The sequence below is a fragment of the Pleurodeles waltl genome, chromosome 7 (genome assembly GCF_031143425.1).
Source record: "Pleurodeles waltl isolate 20211129_DDA chromosome 7, aPleWal1.hap1.20221129, whole genome shotgun sequence".
In the NCBI taxonomy this organism is placed as follows: Eukaryota; Metazoa; Chordata; class Amphibia; order Caudata; family Salamandridae; genus Pleurodeles; species Pleurodeles waltl.
The window spans coordinates 788,710,302-788,731,211 of NC_090446.1; the positions used below are offsets into that span (position 1 = coordinate 788,710,302).

The 20,910-nt window shown below is 48.8% G+C and overlaps 1 protein-coding gene across 1 annotated transcript in view; it reads left to right on the forward strand.

Annotated features, from left to right (window-relative positions):
• The window catches only part of HSPA9 (heat shock protein family A (Hsp70) member 9), a 324,302-nt gene extending 311,784 nt beyond the window's left edge, over positions 1–12,518 (forward strand). The window contains exon 18 of the mRNA XM_069199318.1: positions 11,902–12,518. Coding sequence (XP_069055419.1) covers positions 11,902–11,991 — 90 coding nt within the window. The 3' untranslated portion in view covers positions 11,992–12,518. The remainder of the gene's footprint in view (positions 1–11,901) is intronic.
• Positions 12,519–20,910: the final 8,392 nt, after the last annotated feature.

The window sequence follows — 20,910 nt, forward strand, 5'->3', positions numbered from 1 at the left end:
CCCTGGCTAAGATAAGATTAGCAGAGGTGGATACCTCTGACCTCAAAATAGAGAGAATGGGTAAAGACATAAAAAGCACAGACAAGAGGCAGTTCAGACTAGGTCCTATCACTGTGGAAGTGGGTCAGTTCCCCAGAGGGAATGACCTGAACAGGAGGATGTAAGGCAGAGTAGGCCCTGCAACAAACCAGCCATTTCCTCTACTCTTCCTCGCCTGACAGACTAGGAAGACTCTTCCAGCGTTGGCTGAGTCTCCTGGCCTGTGGGCTGGGGGGGGGCTTGTGTAAAGAAATGGCTCCCTGTTGCAGTTACCCCCCACTTTTTGCCTGATACTGATGCTGACTTGACTGAGAAGTGTGCTGGGACCCTGCTAACCAGGCCCCAGCACCAGTGTTCTTTCACCTAAAATGTACCATTGATCCCACAATTGGCACACCCTGGCATCCAGATAAGTCCCTTGTAACTGGTACCTCTGGTACCAAGGGCCCTGATGCCAGGGAAGGTCTCTAAGGGCTGCAGCATGCATTATGCCACCCTAGAGACCCCTCACTCAGCACAGCCACACTGCTTACAAGCCTGTGTGTGCTAGTGAGAACAAAATTAGTAAGTCGACATGGCACTCCCCTCAGGGTGCCATGCCAGCCTCTCACTGCCTATGCAGTATAGATAAGACACCCCTCTAGCAGGCCTTACAGCCCTAAGGCAGGGTGCACTATACCATAGGTGAGGGTACCAGTGCATGAGCACTGTGCCCCTACAGTGTCTAAGCAAAACCTTAGACATTGTAAGTGCAGGGTAGCCATAAGAGTATATGGTCTGGGAGTCTGTCAAACACGAACTCCACAGCACCATAATGGCTACACTGAAAACTGGGAAGTTTGGTATCAAACTTCTCAGCACAATAAATGCACACTGATGCCAGTGTACATTTTATTGTAAAATACACCACAGAGGGCACCTTAGAGGTGCCCCCTGAAACTTAACCGACTATCTGTGTAGGCTGACTAGTTTTAGCAGCCTGCCACAAACCGAGACATGTTGCTGGCCCCATGGGGAGAGTGCCTTTGTCACTCTGAGGCCAGTAACAAAGCCTGCACTGGGTGGAGATGCTAACACCTCTCCCAGGCAGGAATTGTCACACCTGGCGGTGAGCCTCAAAGGCTCACCTCCTTTGTGCCAACCCAGCAGGACACTCCAGCTAGTGGAGTTGCCCGCCCCCTCCGGCCAGGCCCCACTTTTGGCGGCAAGGCCGGAGAAAATAATGAGAATAACAAGGAGGAGTCACTGGCCAGTCAGGACAGCCCCTAAGGTGTCCTGAGCTGAGGTGACTCTAACTTTTAGAAATCCTCCATCTTGCAGATGGAGGATTCCCCCAATAGGGTTAGGATTGTGACCCCCTCCCCTTGGGAGGAGGCACAAAGAGGGTGTACCCACCCTCAGGGCTAGTAGCCATTGGCTACTAACCCCCCAGACCTAAACACGCCCTTAAATTTAGTATTTAAGGGCTACCCTGAACCCTAGAAAATTAGATTCCTGCAACTACAAGAAGAAGGACTGCCTAGCTGAAAAACCCCTGCAGAGGAAGACCAGAAGACGACAACTGCCTTGGCTCCAGAAACTCACCGGCCTGTCTCCTGCCTTCCAAAGATCCTGCTCCAGCGACGCCTTCCAAAGGGACCAGCGACCTCGACATCCTCTGAGGACTGCCCCTGCTTCGAAAAGACAAGAACCTCCCGAGGACAGCGGACCTGCTCCAAAGAAAAGCTGCAACTTTGTTTCCAGCAGCTTTAAAGAACCCTGCAAGCTCCCCGCAAAAGGCGTGAGACTTGCAACACTGCACCCGGCGACCCCGACTCGGTTGGTGGCGATCCAACACCTCAGGAGGGACCCCAGGACTACTCTAAGACTGTGAGTACAAAAACCTGTCCCCCCTGAGCCCCCACAGCGCCGCCTGCAGAGGGAATCCCGAGGCTTCCCCTGACCGCGACTCTTTGAAACCAAAGTCCCGACACCTGGGAGAGACCCTGCACCCGCAGCCCCCAGGACCTGAAGGACCGGACTTTCACTGGAGGAGTGACCCCCAGGAGTCCCTCTCCCTTGCCCAAGTGGAGGTTTCCCCGAGGAACCCCCCCCTTGCCTGCCTGCAGCGCTGAAGAGATCCCTAGATCTCCCATTGACTTCCATTACAAACCCGACGCTTGTTTCTACACTGCACCCGGCCGCCCCCGCGCTGCTGAGGGTGAGATTTCTGTGTGGACTTGTGTCCCCCCCGGTGCCCTACAAAACCCCCCTGGTCTGCCCTCCGAAGACGCGGGTACTCACCTGCAAGCAGACCGGAACCGGGGCACCCCCTTCTCTCCATTCTAGCCTATGTGTTTTGGGCACCACTTTGAACTCTGCACCTGACCGGCCCTGAGCTGCTGGTGTGGTGACTTTGGGGTTGCTCTGAACCCCCAACGGTGGGCTACCTTGGACCAAGAACTAAGCCCTGTAAGTGCCTTACTTACCTGGTAAAACTAACAAATACTTACCTCCCCTAGGAACTGTGAAAATTGCACTAAGTGTCCACTTTTAAAACAGCTATTTGTGAATAACTTGAAAAGTATACATGCAATTTTGATGATTTGAAGTTCCTAAAGTACTTACCTGCAATACCTTTCGAATGAGATATTACATGTAGAATTTGAACCTGTGGTTCTTAAAATAAACTAAGAAAAGATATTTTTCTATATAAAAACCTATTGGCTGGATTTGTCTCTGAGTGTGTGTACCTCATTTATTGTCTATGTGTATGTACAACAAATGCTTAACACTACTCCTTGGATAAGCCTACTGCTCGACCACACTACCACAAAATAGAGCATTAGTATTATCTCTTTTTACCACTATTTTACCTCTAAGGGGAACCCTTGGACTCTGTGCATGCTATTCCTTACTTTGAAATAGCACATACAGAGCCAACTTCCTACAGTAACTTTTTAACCGAGGCCTCCCGCAACCTGTAGCCGAGCAGGGCTCCATCGCGGTCGGCCTGAAAGTTTGACTTTGCCCCGGTCGAGGTGCAACCAGATGACCCGATTGGCGCTTTTTGTTTCTAAGCGCTAGAAAAGTAATAATTCTTAAATTCATATCTCCGGTTCCCCTGAACCGATTTTAATCGTTTTTGTGTCATTTTAAAGATAAAAATATAAACTATTTTTATAAATTGGTTTTGGATTTTTAAACTGTTTCCTGTGTTTTATTTAATTACTGTTTTGTGATATTTGAATGCTTTACACTTTGTCTCCTAAGTTAAGCCTTGACGCTCGTTGCCAAGCTACCAAGGGTTGAGCTGGGATTAATTTACTGAGACCTAACTGTACCTATGTGGAGGTTAGTGGCTTGTTGCTAGGTGTAGGTACCTACCTGCCCTACCAATAACCCATTTTCCAACAGCAGGGAAGACCAAGAGGACTACTCCTGACAACCACCTGTGATGCAGGATCCATGCAGCTCAGGAGGAGAGGTGATCCATGCAGCCGGTAGTCATTGCTGTTTGTGCCTGCTGATGCAGGGGAGTGACTCCTTCACTTCAAGGGAGATTCCTGCTTTCTTTTTTTATGCAGGCTGAAGAGCTGCTGTCTTCTTGGGATGCACAGATGAGGAAATGTTGCAAAGCTAGCAGGAGCTGTGGAAACAAAGTTGTAGAAGACTCTTCTTCGTGGATTGCAGCGTTGTTGGTTCCTTTAGAGTCCAGTCGCAGTTCCAGTGGCCAGAAGTGGTTGTTGTGGAGGAATCCTGCTGGAGTCTTGCAAGCCAAATATGAGGACCCAGCCAAGATATAGAGACCCTAAATAGCCCTGAAAGGGGGATTGGTCACCAAAATCATTTGTGCTTGATTATGCAGATGAAGCAGTTCAAGATGGTTTTGTGGGGTTTGAGCTACAAAAGAAAAAATAAATTGCAGCTGTGCTTTTCTGAGATGCATCTTCTGTTACATTGCAAGGAACTTCCTGCTGTCTCCACTAAAGCCCGGAATGGCTAGCCCTCCAGGCGTTGCCTTTAAAGCAGTTATTCATGCATAGGTTTCTTCAGTCAGTCCGGTGATAAGACTAACAGCTCTTTTGTAGGTTCAGTCTGAAGTGGAGCTTGCTGCTTGTTATGAGAATCAATTTTCTTGTCAGTTCAGATGTACATTTTTCAGACATGTTTGCCTTGGTTGGTTTGTCATTTTATCAGAAAGAACTTCACAGGTAGATCATTTTTTTTGGCTCCCAACCTCATCCCACCCCCTTTAATTGATTCCAACTTATTCTTAACTAACAAGATTTCAAGGTGTTCACCTCATCCCAAAGCCTTAGCTCTTTGTGCAATAAATCACGTTTTACGTGTTAGATTAAAACAAAGGTAAGAGTTTTGTTACATTGGTTGCCATAGTTCATCCTAACCCACATCTCTTTAGCTCTTCTGATGAGGGCCGCCTTTGTCATTGACATCAGTATATTTGAATCTAGGAGTATTCTCAGCATGGCTGTGTAGGAAGTTGTGCATACTATTCCTTACTTTGAAATAGTGCATACAGAGCCAGAGTCCAAGGGTTCCCCTTAGAGGTAAGATAGTGGCAAAAAGAGAATACTAATGCTCTATTTTGTGATAGTGTGGTCGAGCAGTAGGCTTATCAAAGGAGTAGTGTTAAGCATTTGTTGTACACACACAGGCAATAAATGAGGAACACACACTCGGAGACAATTCCAGGCCAATAGGTTTTTCTATAGAAAAATATATTTTCTTAGTTTATTTTAAGAACCACAGGTTCAAATTTTACATGTAATATTTCAAATGAAAGGTATTGCAGGTAGGTACTTTAGGAACTTTGAATAATCAAAATAGCATACACAGTTTTCATATAAATCACATATAGCTATTTTAAAACTAGACCGTGCAATTTTCACAGTTCCTAGGGGGAGTAAGAGTTAGTTAGTTTTTGCAGGTAAGTAAACCACCTACGTGGTTCAAGTTTGGGTCCAAGGTAGCCCACCGTTGGGGGTTCAGAGCAACCCCAAAGTTAACACACCAGCAACTCGGGCCGGTCAGGTGCAGAGGTCAAAGTGGTGCCCAAAACGCATAGGCTTCAATGGAGAAGGGGGTGCCCCGGTTCCAGTCTGCCAGCAGGTAAGTACCCGCGTCTTCGGAAGGCAGACCAGGGGGGGGTTTGTAGGGCACCGGGGGGGGACACAAGTCAGCACAGAAAGTACACCCTCAGCAGCACGGGGGCGGCCGGGTGCAGTGTGCAAACACAAGTCGGGTTTTCAATAGGTTTCAATGGGAGACCAAGGGGTCTCTTCAGCGATGCAGACAGGCAAGGCGGGAGCTCCTCGGGGTAGCCACCACCTGGGCAAGGGAGAGGGCCTCCTGGGGGTCACTCCTGCACTGGAGTTCGGATCCTTCAGGTCCTGGGGGCTGCGGGTGCAGAGTCTTTACCAGACGTCGGGATCTGAGGAACAGGCAGTCGCGGTCAGGGGGAGCCTCGGGATTCCCTCTGCAGGCGTCGCTGTGGGGGCTCAGGGGGGACAACTCTGGCTACTCACGGTCTCGCAGTCGCCGGGGAGTCCTCCCTGAAGTGTTTGTTCTCCACAAGTCGAGCCGGGGGCGTCTGGTGCAGAGTAGCAAGTCTCACGCTTCTTGCGGGAAACGCAAGTTGTTTTAAAGTTGCTCCTTTGTAACAAAGTTGCAGTCTTGGTTGAACAGAGCCACTGTCCTCGGGAGTTCTTGGTCCTTCTAGAGCAGGGCAGTCCTATGAGGATTCGGAGGTCGCTGGTCCCTGGGGAAAGCATCGCTGGAGCAGTGTCTTTAGAAGGGGGGAGACAGGCCGGTAGAGCTGGGGCCAAAGCAGTTGGTGTCTCCGTCTTCTCTGCAGGGGTTTTTCAGCTTAGCAGTCCTCTTCTTCTTAGGTTGCAGGAATCTGAGTTCCTAGGTTCTGGGGAGCCCTTAAATACTAAATTTAAGGGCGTGTTTAGGTCTGGGGGGTTAGTAGCCAATCGCTTTGAGGGAGGAGGGGGGGATCGGGGGGGGGGTTACCCCCAGTTCTGCCTGTGCAGCCTAATGGAGTCCAGCTGCCAGCCTGCGCTGCTGCTGACCCCAGACATTGTTCTACCCTCCTGCTAATGAGCCAGGTTCAGCCAGAGGAGCAGAACAAAGGATTTCCTGCAAGGGAGAGGTGTGACCACCTCTTCCTGTGTATTCGGTGTCTAAGGGCTGGGGTGTCCTGAGCGCCACCAGACTACTTTGAAGGGCACATAAGGTTCCCTCTTTGCATAATTTGTTTGCACCAGTTCAGGAACCCCCAGTGCCTGATCTGACACAGAACTAAACAAAGGACAGGAGTGATCACCCCTGTCCACCTCCTCCCCAAGGGAGGTGGCCCAATCTCTACCAGGTGGCCACTTGATTCTGCTATCTTTAAAATAGGCCCCTGGGAGCATCTGGTTGGTTAGCTGAGGCAGGTGATAGGTAGGTCCCTTCAGAGAGTGACCAACCCCCCTTTTAAAGTTAATTAAGGGCTCCTTTGCAGGTGAGTCCTCCGATTCATCAAGCAAGTCTATAAGGAACTCTGCAAGGCATATTCTTCCCCTGGCCTTTGAAACCGCTGCTGGTCTTCGCCTGGAACCAAACAAGGCACCCACTGCACCATTGTTTCTCTGGATCCTGCAAGAATTCTGCAACATCCAAGGCTGTGCGTCCTCCAGGGACAAAAGGATTCTTTGCCCCAGGAAGCAAGAAGGAATCTCCCTTTCAGTGAAGGAGTCACTCCCCTGCAACTGCAGGCACCTCAAGGCATTGTCGACCGGTTGGTTGGGGTCTGCTGTCTTCTGGACATCCGAAGATCCTGCAACACAGGTGGTGAGTCTGCGGCCTCCTCTGGATCCTGCTAGTCGTACATCCAAGTTGGGAGACTGTATGCCCTTGCTCCTGCCTCTGGACTGGCTCGCCTGTGCACCGCAACTGTTGCATTTGTCTAGGCGTGGTGATTCTTTCTCTGGGATATCTTCCACCCCAAAGTAGCCCCGGCCCCCAGCACCCTGCAAACCAAAGATCATCTCCTTTCCTGCAGCGTGGGACTTCTGTTTTGCTGGTCTGGTAAGTCCTCCTTGTGACTTCATGTCTCCAGCGCCTGTGGGTCACTCGTGGGTGCTCCAGCGAATTCTGTTGGCCTTCCTGTGTGCTGAGGGCTAGCTCTGACTCCCCATCCTGGGTAGAGTCTCCTGTACCTTGCTGGTCCCCACAACTTTGCAAACTTCTCTTCTGCTTCTATTTGTACTTTCCAGTGCTTGTTGGTGAGCTGGCTGGTACCTGACCCTTATACAATCCAGTGACCATCTTGGGACAGCTCATAGGAGACTTGAGATCTACATCGACTCATGGACCCCATAGCTGGACTTCTTCCTCTGACTTGCAGGAACTTCGTTAGGAGGTTGGGCATTGCCACCTGCACCCCCTCATCACCTTCTTGGGTGCAGGACTCTGTCCCCTTCCTTTGCAGGTTTCCACATCCAGAATACGTCCCTGGGTTCCACTGTCCTGGTCCACAGGACGTGGCTGCAGCTGCACAATCTGAGGCATCCACAGTCATCTGAGAGTCCCTTTGCCACTCTGCATCTAGGTCCCTGATGTAGGTACTTCTGTCATCTGGGTATCCTGGGGTAGGGGCACTCTCCCTCCATCCTCTTGTCCGCTGGTTTCCTTAGGGTCCGCTGGGAAGGGTTCTGAATTACACAATCTCCAACCACTGCTTTCTGTGTTAGCCTATGGGACCACTGGGTGGGTAACTTACTTAATCCTGGTTGCTGGGGTCACCTGCTGTACTTAACTCTGGTGTTTCTGTCACCAGCCCCTAGCTAATCACCATACTTTCCTTGGTTGGAGTTCTACTTTAAGATTCCACTTTTTAGTAAATGGTTTGACCCTTCCCTAGGGCCCTGTATATTTCTATGCTATTTTTGCTGATTATTGTATGTGTATAATTGTATGTAATATCTCCAGAGGGAGATACGCCAATTTCAGTTTAGTAATAGTGCTGTAATAAATTATCCTTTATTTTTGCCGCTCTGGTGTGGTTCTTTCTTGTGACTAAATTACTATCTTAATACTGTGGTATTGCAAGTGCTTTAAATTCCTTCTGGATAAGCTTTAACTACTCCCCTCAGCTACCTCTAGAGAGCTTCTGCTATCTGAATTCCCAGTCACTGTCACTAAATGTAGGAAGTTGGCTCTGTATGTACTATTTCAAAGTAAGGAATAGTATGCACAGAGTCCAAGGGTTCCCCTTAGAGGTAAGATAGTGGCAAAAAGAGATAATACTAATGCTCTATTTTGTGGTAGTGTGGTCGAGCAGTAGGCTTATCCAAGGAGTAGTGTTAAGCATTTGTTGTACATACACATAGACAATAAATGAGGTACACACACTCAGAGACAAATCCAGCCAATAGGTTTTGTTATAGAAAAATATCTTTTCTTAGTTTATTTTAAGAACCACAGGTTCAAATTTTACATGTAATAGCTCTTTTGAAAGGTATTGTAGGTAAGTACTCTAGGAACTTTGAATCATTACTTTAGCATGTATACTTTTTACATAAAACACAATAAGCTGTTTTCAAAGTGGACACTTCGTGCAATTTTCACAGTTCCTGGGGGAGGTAAGTTATGGTTAGTTTCAACAGGTAAGTAAGGCACTTACAGGTTTCAGTTTTTGGTCCAAGGTAGCCCACCGTTGGGGGTTCAGAGCAACACCAAAGTTATCACACCAGCAGCTCAGGGCCGGTCAGGTGCAAAGGTCAAAGAGGTGCCCAAAACACATAGGCTATAATGGAGAGAGGGGGGTGCCCCGGTTCCAGTCTGCCAGCAGGTAAGTACCCGTGTCTTCGGAGGGCAGACCAGGGGGGTTTTGTAGGGCACCGGGGGGGACACAAAGTAGCACAGAAAGTACACCCTCAGCAGCACGGGGGCGGCCGGGTGCAGTGTGCAAACACGTGTCGGGTTTCCTTCAGTTTTCAATGGGAGACCAAGGGGTCTCTTCAGCGATGCAGGCAAGGGGGGGGCTCCTCGGGGTAGCCACCACCTGGGCAAGGGAGAGGGCCTCTTGGGGGTCACTCCTGCACAGAAGTTCCGTTTCTTTAGGGGCTGGGGGCTGCGGGTCGGGAAATGGAGTTCAGACAGTCGCGGTCAGGGGGAGCCTGGGGATTCCCTCTGCAGGCGTCGCTGTGGGGGCTCAGGGGGGACAACTTTGGTTACTCACAGTCGTAGAGTCGCCGGAGGGTCCTCCCTGAGTTGGTTGTTCTCCACCAGTCGAGTCGGGTCGCTGGGTGCAGTGTTGCAAGTCTCACGCTTCTTGCGGGGAGTTGCAGGGGTCTTTAAATCTGCTCCTTGTAACAAAGTTGCAGTTCTTTTGGAGCAGTGCCGCTGTCCTCGGGAGTTTCTCGTCTTTTTCTAAGCACGGCAGTCCTCAGAGGATTCAGAGGTCGCTGGTCCCTTGGAAAGCGTCGCTGGAGCAGGTTTCTTTGGAAGGCAGGAGACAGGCCGGTAAGTCTGGGGCCAAGGCAGTTGGTGTCTTCTGTTCTTCCTCTGCAGGGGTTTGTCAGCTCGGCAGTCCTTCTTCTTGTAGTTGCAGGAATCTAAATCTTTAGGTTCAGGGAAGCCCTTAAATACTAAATTTAAGGGCGTGTTTAGGTCTGGGGGGTTAGTAGCCAATGGCTACTAGCCCTGAGGGTGGGTACACCCTCTTTGTGCTTCCTCCCAAGGGGAGGGGGGTCACATTCCTATCCCTATTGGGGGAATCCTCCATCTGCAAGATGGAGGATTTCTAAAAGTTAGTCACCTCAGCTCAGGACACCTTAGGGGCTGTCCTGACTGGCCAGTGACTCCTCCTTGTTATTCTCATTATTTTCTCCGGCCTTGCCGCCAAAAGTGGGGGCCGGAGGGGGCGGGCAACTCCACTAGCTGGAGTGTCCTGTGGTGCTGTGACAAAGGGGTGAGCCTTTGAGGCTCACCGCCAGGTGTTACAGTTCCTGCAGGGGGAGGTGTGAAGCACCTCCACCCAGTACAGGCTTTGTTACTAGCCACAGAGTGACAAAGGCACTCTCCCCATGTGGCCAGCAACATGTCTCTAGTGTGGCAGGCTGCTAAAACTAGTCAGCCTACACGGATAGTCGGTTAAGGTTTCAGGGGGCACCTCTAAGGTGCCCTCTGGGGTGTATGTTACAATAAAATGTACACTGGCATCAGTGTGCATTTATTGTGCTGAGAAGTTTGATACCAAACTTCACAGTTTTCAGTGTAGCCATTATGGTGCTGTGGAGTTCGTGTAAAACAGACTCCCAGACCATATACTCTTATGGCTACCCTGCACTTACGTCTAAGGTTTTGCTTAGACACTGTAGGGGCACAGTGCTCATGCACTGGTACCCTCACCTATGGTATAGTGCACCCTGCCTTAGGGCTGTAAGGCCTGCTAGAGGGGTGTCTTACCTATACTGCATAGGCAGTGAGAGGCTGGCATGGCACCCTGAGGGGAGTGCCATGTCGACTTACTCATTTTGTTCTCACTAGCACACACAGGCTTGTAAGCAGTGTGGCTGTGCTGAGTGAGGGGTCTCTAGGGTGGCATAATGCATGCTGCAGCCCTTAGAGACCTTCCCTGGCATCAGGGCCCTTGGTACCAGAGGTACCAGTTACAAGGGACTTATCTGGATGCCAGGGTGTGCCAATTGTGGAATCAAAAGTACAGGTTAGGGAAAGAACACTGGTGCTGGGGCCTGGTTAGCAGGCCTCAGCACACTTTCAATTCAAAACATAGCATCAGCAAAGGCAAAAAGTCAGGGGGTAACCATGCCAAGGAGGCATTTCCTTACACTAAAGTTTGCCTGGACTCAATATAGGGTGCCACACCGTAAGTGTACACCATTAACGGAGCCTTATGTGCAATTTTTTTGTTTTTTTTTGTTCAGTACATTTGGTTGAAGAGATGTGAACAATTGAACAAATATTCCTAATAGAATAATTTTCAAAATCCATCTTGGTCCTTTCCGGAGGACCCTAGACCATTAGGTAGACCTCTTGCGAGACACTCCTGATAGGGAGGCCAAGACTGTGCTCTGAAGGAATTTGAGGATCTTGGCGACTTCCTTATACAGTGACGTACAGCTTTCAAGTTCCGGTTTGGTTGCTTAATGGCACTCTTTTTGCATGTCTTCAGTCATGTCTGAAAACTGACACACACCTTGTGTGGGTCTGTAGCAGACATCTGTTTTCTGAAATCACAGCATAGCTTGAAGCCTGTTCTAGGCAGGGACATTGGTCTTTAGCACACTGTTTTTCTAACTTTAAGAAATTGTAGACCGATGAATGCAGGAAGGCGTAGAAAGAAAAACTGATATCACGCAGGGTTGGCGACTGTGTGCCCCCACTCTGTCAGTTTCAGGGGGGATGGGGAAATTACAGGGCCAGCATGAAGCTGCATGGTGACACCTAGCTGTATGTAGGACTTTTGATGAGAATGTTTCTGCATAATTCTGGCGCCTCGGGATCTTTCTCAAGTGAGTAATCTGCAATTAAATAGAGCCTCCACCAGAAAGATAATTTCCAACAGTAAGTAACATCTGTTGTATTGGGCAAGTCCACATCTAGACTGTGAGTGCTAAGTGAGCCTCTTATTAACCCATCCTTTCACATAACATTTGTGGTTGTTGTGCAACTTCAATCCAAGTGTCAGCCTCCAACACGATGGAACAAGTGTTCGTTTCTAAGAGGAGGTTCCCATCTGGCAGAGTAGTTTCAAGATTTGAACAATATTTGGTGATGTCCACTTTTGACTGCAGTTTACTAGTCTTGTTCTCCTGAGTCACATTTGTAATATTTTGCATTTGGCAGATGGCATCTGAGAGGGAAAGTTCTGGAAGTGCAGATCATGGTTCCACGAATGCAGAGCAGAGTGAAGATAAGAAAGAAGGGAAACAGTAGACATGCCTTTAAACTTGAGCAGGCATTTTGAAAAATCTATTGCTTGGGAGCAAAACGTGCAGAGAAGAACCATCCTGAGCAGAAATGGGCAAAATTCAGTCTTACTGTGTTTTTGCAGTATTACATATATAAATATATAAATATACATTTTTATGTATTAGTTTCATTTTGTTTTAAATGATTTTCCATTTGAAAGTTGATAATTCATGCCAAGTGTGAAATGTATCTGATGCACTATTCCTTACACATTTGTTTGCTTAGGTTTTTCCACAAGAGTCTTAGATTCTGATTGATGTCTAATAACTTTGTATATTTTTGGGAGACTGGGTCATGGGAAATGTGCATACAGAGTACAAAATGTCCTAAAAATATTAGTCTCAATCAAATGTGAACTGAATAAAAGGAAATCTGAATGATCATTCTGTTACATGCAAAAGCGTTTCTGGGGGCAGATTAGTTTAGCAGTACAAATTTTTGCAACAATGTTCTTGTTTTGTTTGGCCAAACAATTATATTCTGTTCCAAAAGACTTGTTTCATTCTTAAATAACGTGACTAATAAATTATATGATCATCCTGTTTTATAAAAAAAAGCATGTTTTCCCTTAATTTGTCATTGTTTCTAGCAGCATTTGTAGAGTAATCATAAGCTCTAAAATCGAAATCAAACTTAAAATTTCTGATTTGTCTGAAGTGAGGTGGATATTGCTAGTGTGTATTAATTTGTCTTTTGTCTCAATCATTGTTAAAAATTAAGACTAAGTTCCCTACCTAAAATATCAGGATACCTGGCAAAGGTCTTAACGTTGACTCGTTTGATTGAATATTGCAGCATACAGTGAGGTCAAACCTAATATGAAAAGGCACACGTCCAAATGAGAGAGAACCTAAAGTCAAAATCACACTTGTCAACGCTTCAGGCATCTGCTTTGCCCGGTAGAAGCTATGAGTGCTAAATGGTGAAGCACTTGCCAGATCTATAAATGAAGTTGGGCTATATGTAGGCAAGCAGAAAAATGTTTGACTTACGTTTTTGGCTTTCATTTATCTCTATGCTGGAATTTGGGTGTGCTGTCTTAGTTTAAAATTACAAAGAAAACTAATACATACAAATGGTAAATTCTAGGTGCCATAATCCTTAACATTAGTGGTATCACGCCAAGTTCAGAGCTCTCAAACTGACATGGCTCACCTGTCAGGATTTCTTCCCTTTCAATGTTTTTTTTTTTTTTTAATTAATGGAAAAAGGACCCTGTACTACCTAGACCTGATCTTGTTCAAGTTGAGTACTGTAACGTGGTGGGTAATTTCTAAGAGATTTGACATTGGGAAAGAAACACATGATCTGTTAAGGCGCGATGTCTGGGCTTGTGAGCAGCACAGATGCCCCCTCTTTCCCACCATACATGTATCCACACTGTATGAAGCCGGCTCTGTATATGCTATCTCAAAGTGAGAGATAGAGCATTAGTACTATCTAGTATTGCCTCTGTCAAGCCTCTTGGCGAACCCCTGGACTCTGAGCACACTATTTGTGGTAGTGTGGTCGAGCAGTTAGGCTTATCAGAGGGTAGTGTTAAGCATTTGTTGTACACACAGGCAATAGATGAGAACACACACTCAATGAAATAACTCCAGGCTAATAGGTTTTTCTATAGAAAAATGTTCTTAATTTATTTTAGAACCACAAGATTCAAATTGCAGGTAAGTACATTAAATGTAAGGTACTTGGTATATGTATAGATAGGACTTTGAATCACAACAGTAATGTACACAGTTTGGCATAAAATGGCAATAAGCTATTTTAAAAGTGGACCCAGTGCAAAATTCAACAGTTCCGGGGTGGGGGGTGGTAAGTACAAGTTAGTTTAGAGGTAAGTAAAGCACTTACAAGTTGAGTTTCCGGGGCATAGGCAGCCCACCGTTGGGGGGGGGGGGTTCAAATGAGCCCCAAACACCCAGCAACACAGGGCCGGGGGGGGGGGGGGGGCAGTGTTCAAATGAGCCCCAAACACCCAGCACCAGCAACACAGGGCCGGTCAGGTGCAGAGGTCAGAGGGGCCCAAATAACATCAGCGCCTATGGAGACGGGGTGCTCCGGTTCCAGTCTGCTAGCAGGTAAGTACCTGGGTCCTCAGGAGCAGACCAGAGGGGTTTTGTAGAGCACTGGGGTGGTCTCAAGTGGGCACACAGTTCACCCTCAGGGGCAGCCGGGTGCAGTGGGCCAACAAGGCATCGGGTTTGTGATAGAAATCAATGGAGGGACCCGGGGGTCACTCACGTTGCAGGCAGGGCACAGGGGGCTTCTCGGGCCAGCCACCGACTGGGTGAGGGCCGCCTGCTGGTCACTACTGCACTGGTGGTTGGTTCTTCAAGGGCCTGGGGGCTGCGGGTGAAGTGCTGCTTCCAGGCGTCTGGTTTCTTTTCACTGGGCAGTCTCGGTCAGGGGGTGTCGTCTGGATTCCCTCTCCAGGTGTCGTCGTGGGGGTACAGATAGGTTGGCTCAGGGTGGACATGTCATCGAAGTTACCTGGGGGGTCCTCTCTGCATCGTTGGTTTCTCTGAACACGGGCCAGGGGCGTAGAGTTCAGAGTGGTGGGGACTTGTGCTCCTGGAGTGAGGTGTGAGTCCCTTTAAAGATGGTTTCTTCTTGCTTTCTTAGACAGGGCTGCTGTCCACAGGAGTTTCTTGGTCCTTTGACCTCTGTAGTTGCAGGGCATTCCTCTGAGTCGGCACTGGGCCCGCAGGATGTGTCGCTGGTGCAGGTTCTTAGAATCAGGAGACAGGCCAGTAGGGCGGGGGCCAAAGCAGTTGTCTTCCTTCTTCTCTGGGGGCTATGTACGGGGGCAGGCATCTACACTAGCTGGAGTGCCCTGGGGTGCTGTAACACCAGGCTTGAGCCTTTGAGGCTCACCGCGAGGTGTTACAGTTCCTGTCGGAGGGAGGTGTGAAGCACCTCCACCCAGGACAGGCTTTGTTCCTGGTCAGAGTGCAAAAAGGCACTCGCCCCATGTGGTCTGAAACTAGTCTGGAAGTGGCAGGCTGGCAGAAACCAGTCAGGCTAGCACTAGCAGTTGGGCTGGCATGCAGGGGGCATCTCTAAGATGCCCTTTGTGTGCATTTCTCAATAAATCCCACACTGGCAACAGTGTGGACTTCGCGTTAGTCTCCACTTGTTGGTCCGGGCCACAACCATGTTCCCTCTAGGGCAACCTGTCCTTTTTAGGGCCTATCTTCAGGCACTGAAGTATACACTGAGCTGATGAACATCGTTTTTTTTCTGTCCATTCAAATTTCTCTCATACTGACCAACATCTGATGTTTAACTTGTGCCTCTCCCCTGATCACCAGGAAGCTACTTGTGAAGCTTTCAAATCTTCTTGATGGTAGAAGACCCTTCGGGACCAAAGAGCTCATCGGTTGGAGATGGCGCAAAAGACTTAGAATGATACTCTGAACATCTTTAGGAAGGAGCATGCCCAGGAGGAGCTGGAACAAGAGGAGGTCTTCTCCATCCAGGACTCCGATGTTCAGTCAGATTTCAAAAACCACAAGGTGACCACGCAACCCCAGAGTCCTGCCCATCCTAAAACTGCTAAAAGGCCCCTTACAGAGGTTGCCGGACTGCCACTGCCACCAGGCCACAGCTGTATACGCAAACTGCTTCAGCTGCCCCACCCACCAGCTCTGCTCTGAAGATAGCCAAGACAACATGGCCTTCGGTATTGACCTCCAGCTCCTCTGTCTGAGCCATCTCTAACTGGACTTTGTCTTTGATTCGTGCAGACCAGCTTCCACTTCTGCACTGACAAAACGACACAACCTAAACTGTTGGTGGTGAAAACAAGGGAGCCAACCCCTTTGGAGCACAAAGGCTCCACCCAGTCGTCAGCAATGCCATCACCAGTTGTGCCTATTGTGCAAACTGTGGACGCTCTATGGCACCGCCTCCATATCCAGGAGGGTACAGGGCACATTATTGCTTCTCCCCCTGTCACATTCAAGAGGAAACTGGCGGTAGTGAGCTGTCCAAAGCCTCTTGGAAGGACAGAGGTCACTAAGGACAAAACTACCACCACTTCTCTCAAGCCTTCTCCTCTTCACACTCCTCCCCCCCCCCCCCCCTTCCTGATCCGCATTCTCAACCATCTCCACTCCCTGCTTCTCCTTCACTCCCCTCCCCATCCACCTGCCTCTCCTACTGCAGCAGATCTAACACCTCGGGATACCCCTGTTATCTGGGAAGATTTGGGTGGGACAGAGTAGGACCCAGATCCATGGGACGCATGAACACGATCCCATAAGTACAAACCCAGATTTGTACCCTGCACAACCCTCCTCACCAGAGGATATTATATCCTACCAGCATGTAGTAGCTCTGGCAGCTGCCTTTGGCCACCACTGCACGGAAACTGGCCAATAGGCCACAGGAGACTCTCCTACCCCAGACGAGGAGAGCAAAATGTTGGATGCTGCCAGCAAAATGATGGCTGCACAGATTCGCCAATTCACAGGTATTTCTAGCAAGATACGATTGGGCTCACTGAGTTGAAATGGAGGAGCTCCTCCAGTATCTCCCAGATTAGCACCACAAAAGCGGACAACAGATTGTTGCAGAGGGGCAATCGCTAATAATTCCATCTGCTGTGCCCTGCATGCCGCAGACACGGCTACACTTGGTATAAACACCAGTATCCTAGCAAGGAGACATGCCTGGTTTTGATGCGGAAAAAAGATACTGACACCATAAAAGACATGGGTGCTTTTTAGTCACCCTCACAGAGACACTTTTTGTTGCTCTACTTTTAAAGGTGATAACAAATCAACAACCTCCGAGGCCACTACCCCAATCCCCTAGTCCAGACAGCCTTCAACCTCATATTCTCGAGGTTTCTTCACAGTAGCCTACAGAGCCAATAACAACTGAGACGAGTGCACCACCACACACCGCTCGAACTCCACATCAAAACAGTGACTACCTACATCCCACCTATCCCCGTCCCTTCCCTCCCGTTGGACGACTTCAGAATTTTCATACAGAATGGGTCAATATCACCTCTGACCAATGGATCTTTTCCATTATCCAACATGGTTACAGTCTGGAGCTCATTACCACCCCTCCAAACGTTCCCCTTCCTTTTTTTCCAACTATCTGACGAACACCTCACCCTTCTAAAACAAGAGGTAAATCCCTTCTTTGCAAAGGGGCCATATAGCCTGTTCCATTACAACACCAGAGAACAGGAGTATACTTCTTTTACTTACTCATTCCTAAAAAGGATAGCCCGGAGGCCTGTTCTGGATCTCAAACCCCTAAACCACTGCATTCTATCCGAACGCTTTCACATGGTCACTCTTTGACGTTATTTTCTTCTTACAACAGGGTGACTGACAGCCCTAGATCTAAAGGATGCCTGCTTCCATACTGTAGGAAAGTACCCTCTTTCTTGGCATGGCTACCCCCATTTTCGGCCTATTGTCAGTATGTTCGACTGTTTACACTGGGATCCTGCTAACCAGGACCCCAGTGATTATGCTCTCTCCCTTCTAACTTGTTTTTGTCACCCCACATTTGGCACACTGGTGCCACCATGTAATATGGTACCTAGGTACCCGGGGCATTGGGGATCCCCATGGGCTGCAGCATGTATTATGCCACCCATGGGGAGCCCATACAAACTTTTCTGCAGGCCTGCTATTGCACCCTTTTCACTGCAACTCACTGCACCAGGTCACTAAGTCACCCCTATGGCAGGCCCTCCTAGCCCAGAGGACAGGGTGCAAGTACCTGTGTGTGAGGGCACCCCTACACTAGGAGAGGTGCACCCACGAACTCCAGCTCCATTTTCCTCTCGCTTTGGAAATAGATTGTAAAGAAATGGCTCCCTGTTGCAGTTACCCCCCACTTTTTGCCTGATACTGATGCTGACTTGACTGAGAAGTGTGCTGGGACCCTGCTAACCAGGCCCCAGCACCAGTGTTCCTTCACCTAAAAGGTACCATTGTATCCACAATTGGCACACCCTGGCATTCAGATAAGTCCCTTGTATCTGGTACTTCTAGTACCAAGGGCCCTGATGCCAAGAAAGGTCTCTAAGGGCTGCAGCATGTCTTATGCCACCCTAGAGACCCCTCACTCAGCACAGACACACTGCTTACAAGCCTGTGTGTGCTAGTGAGAACAAAATGAGTAAGACGACATGGCACTCCCCTCAGGGTGCCATGCCAGCCTCTCACTGCCTATGCAGTATAGGTAAGACACCCCTCTAGCAGGCCTTACAGCCCTAAGGCAGGGTGCACTATACCATAGGTGAGGGTACCAGTGCATGAGCACTGTGCCCCTACAGTGTCTAAACAAAACCTTAGACATTGTAAGTGCAGGGTAGCCATAAGAGTATATGGTCTGGGAGTCTGTTTTACACGAACTCCACAGCACCATAATGGCTACACTGAAAACTGGGAAGTTTGGTATCAAACTTCTCAGCACAATAAATGCACACTGATGCCAGTGTACATTTTATTGTAAAATACACCACAGAGGGCACCTTAGAGGTGCCCCCTGAAACTTAACCAACTATCTGTGTAGGCTGACTGGTTCCAGCAGCCTGCCACACTAGAGACATGTTGCTGGCCCCATGGGGAGAGTGCCTTTGTCACTCTGAGGCCAGTAACAAAGCCTGCACTGGGTGGAGATGCTAACACCTCCCCCAGGCAGGAGCTGTGACACCTGGCGGTGAGCCTCAAAGGCTCACCCCTTTGTCACAGCCCAGCAGGGCACTCCAGCTTAGTGGAGTTGCCCGCCCCCTCCGGCCACGGCCCCCACTTTTGGCGGCAAGGCTGGAGGGAACAAAGAAAGCAACAAGGAGGAGTCACTGGCCAGTCAGGACAGCCCCTAAGGTGTCCTGAGCTGAAGTGACTCTAACTTTTAGAAATCCTCCATCTTGCAGATGGAGTATTCCCCCAATAGGGTTAGGATTGTGACCCCCTCCCCTTGGGAGGAGGCACAAAGAGGGTGTACCCACCCTCAGGGCTAGTAGCCATTGGCTACTAACCCCCCAGACCTAAACACGCCCTTAAATTTAGTATTTAAGGGCTACCCTGAACCCTAGAAAATTAGATTCCTGCAACTACAAGAAGAAGGACTGCCTAGCTGAAAACCCCTGCAGCGGAAGACCAGAAGACGACAACTGCCTTGGCTCCAGAAACTCACCGGCCTGTCTCCTGCCTTCCAAAGATCCTGCTCCAGCGACGCCTTCCAAAGGGACCAGCGACCTCGACATCCTCTGAGGACTGCCCCTGCTTCGAAAAGACAAGAAACTCCCGAGGACAGCGGACCTGCTCCAAGAAAAGCTGCAACTTTGTTTCCAGCAGCTTTAAAGAACCCTGCAAGCTCCCCGCAAGAAGCGTGAGACTTGCAACACTGCACCCGGCGACCCCGACTCGGCTGGTGGCGATCCAACACCTCAGGAGGGACCCCAGGACTACTCTGATACTGTGAGTACCAAAACCCGTCCCCCCTGAGCCCCCACAGCGCCGCCTGCAGAGGGAATCCCGAGGCTTCCCCTGACCGCGACTCTTTGAACCTAAAGTCCCGACGCCTGGGAGAGACCCTGCACCCGCAGCCCCCAGGACCTGAAGGACCGGACTTTCACTGGAGAAGTGACCCCCAGGAGTCCCTCTCCCTTGCCCAAGTGGAGGTTTCCCCGAGGAATCCCCCCCTTGCCTGCCTGCAGCGCTGAAGAGATCCCAAGATCTCTCATAGACTAACATTGCGAACCCGACGCTTGTTTCTACACTGCACCCGGCCGCCCCCGCGCCGCTGAGGGTGAAATTTCTGTGTGGACCTGTGTCCCCCCCCGGTGCCCTACAAAACCCCCCTGGTCTGCCCTCCGAAGACGCGGGTACTTACCTGCAAGCAGACCGGAACCGGGGCACCCCCTTCTCTCCATTCTAGCCTATGTGTTTTGGGCACCACTTGGAACTCTGCACCTGACCGGCCCTGAGCTGCTGGTGCGGTGACTTTGGGGTTGCTCTGAACCCCCAACGGTGGGCTACCTTGGACCAAGAACTGAACCCTGTAAGTGTCCTACTTACCTGGTAAAACTAACAAAAACTTACCTCCCCCAGGAACTGTGAAAATTGCACTAAGTGTCCACTTTTGAAATAGCTATTTGTGAATAACTTGAAAAGTATACATGCAATTTTGATGATTTGAAGTTCCTAAAGTACTTACCTGTAATACCTTTCGAATGAGCTATTACATGTAGAATTTGAACCTGTGGTTCTTAAAATAAACTAAGAAAAGATATTTTTCTATATAAAAACCTATTGGCTGGATTTGTCTCTGAGTGTGTGTACCTCATTTATTGTCTATGTGTATGTACAACAAATGCTTAACACTACTCCTTGGATAAGCCTACTGCTCGACCACACTACCACAAAATAGAGCATTAGTATTATCTATTTTTACCACTATTTTACCTCTAAGGGGAACCCTTGGACTCTGTGCATGCTATTCCTTACTTTGAAATAGCACATACAGAGCCAACTTCCTACATTGGTGGATCAGCGGTGGGGTACAAGACTTTGCATTTGCTGGACTACTCAGCCAATACCTGATCACACGACAAATTCCAAAATTGTCATTAGAAATTGATTTTTGCAATTTGAAAAGTTTTCTAAATTCTTAAAAGACCTGCTAGGGCCTTGTGTTAGATCCTGTTTAGCATTTCTTTTAGAGTTTAAAAGTTTGTAAAAGTTTGAATTAGATTCTAGAACCAGTTGTAGATTCTTAAAAAGTATTCCAACTTTTAGAAGCAAAATGTCTAGCACAGATGTGACTGTGGTGGAACTCGACACCACACCTTACCTCCATCTTAAGATGAGGGAGCTAAGGTCACTCTGTAAAATAAAGAAAATA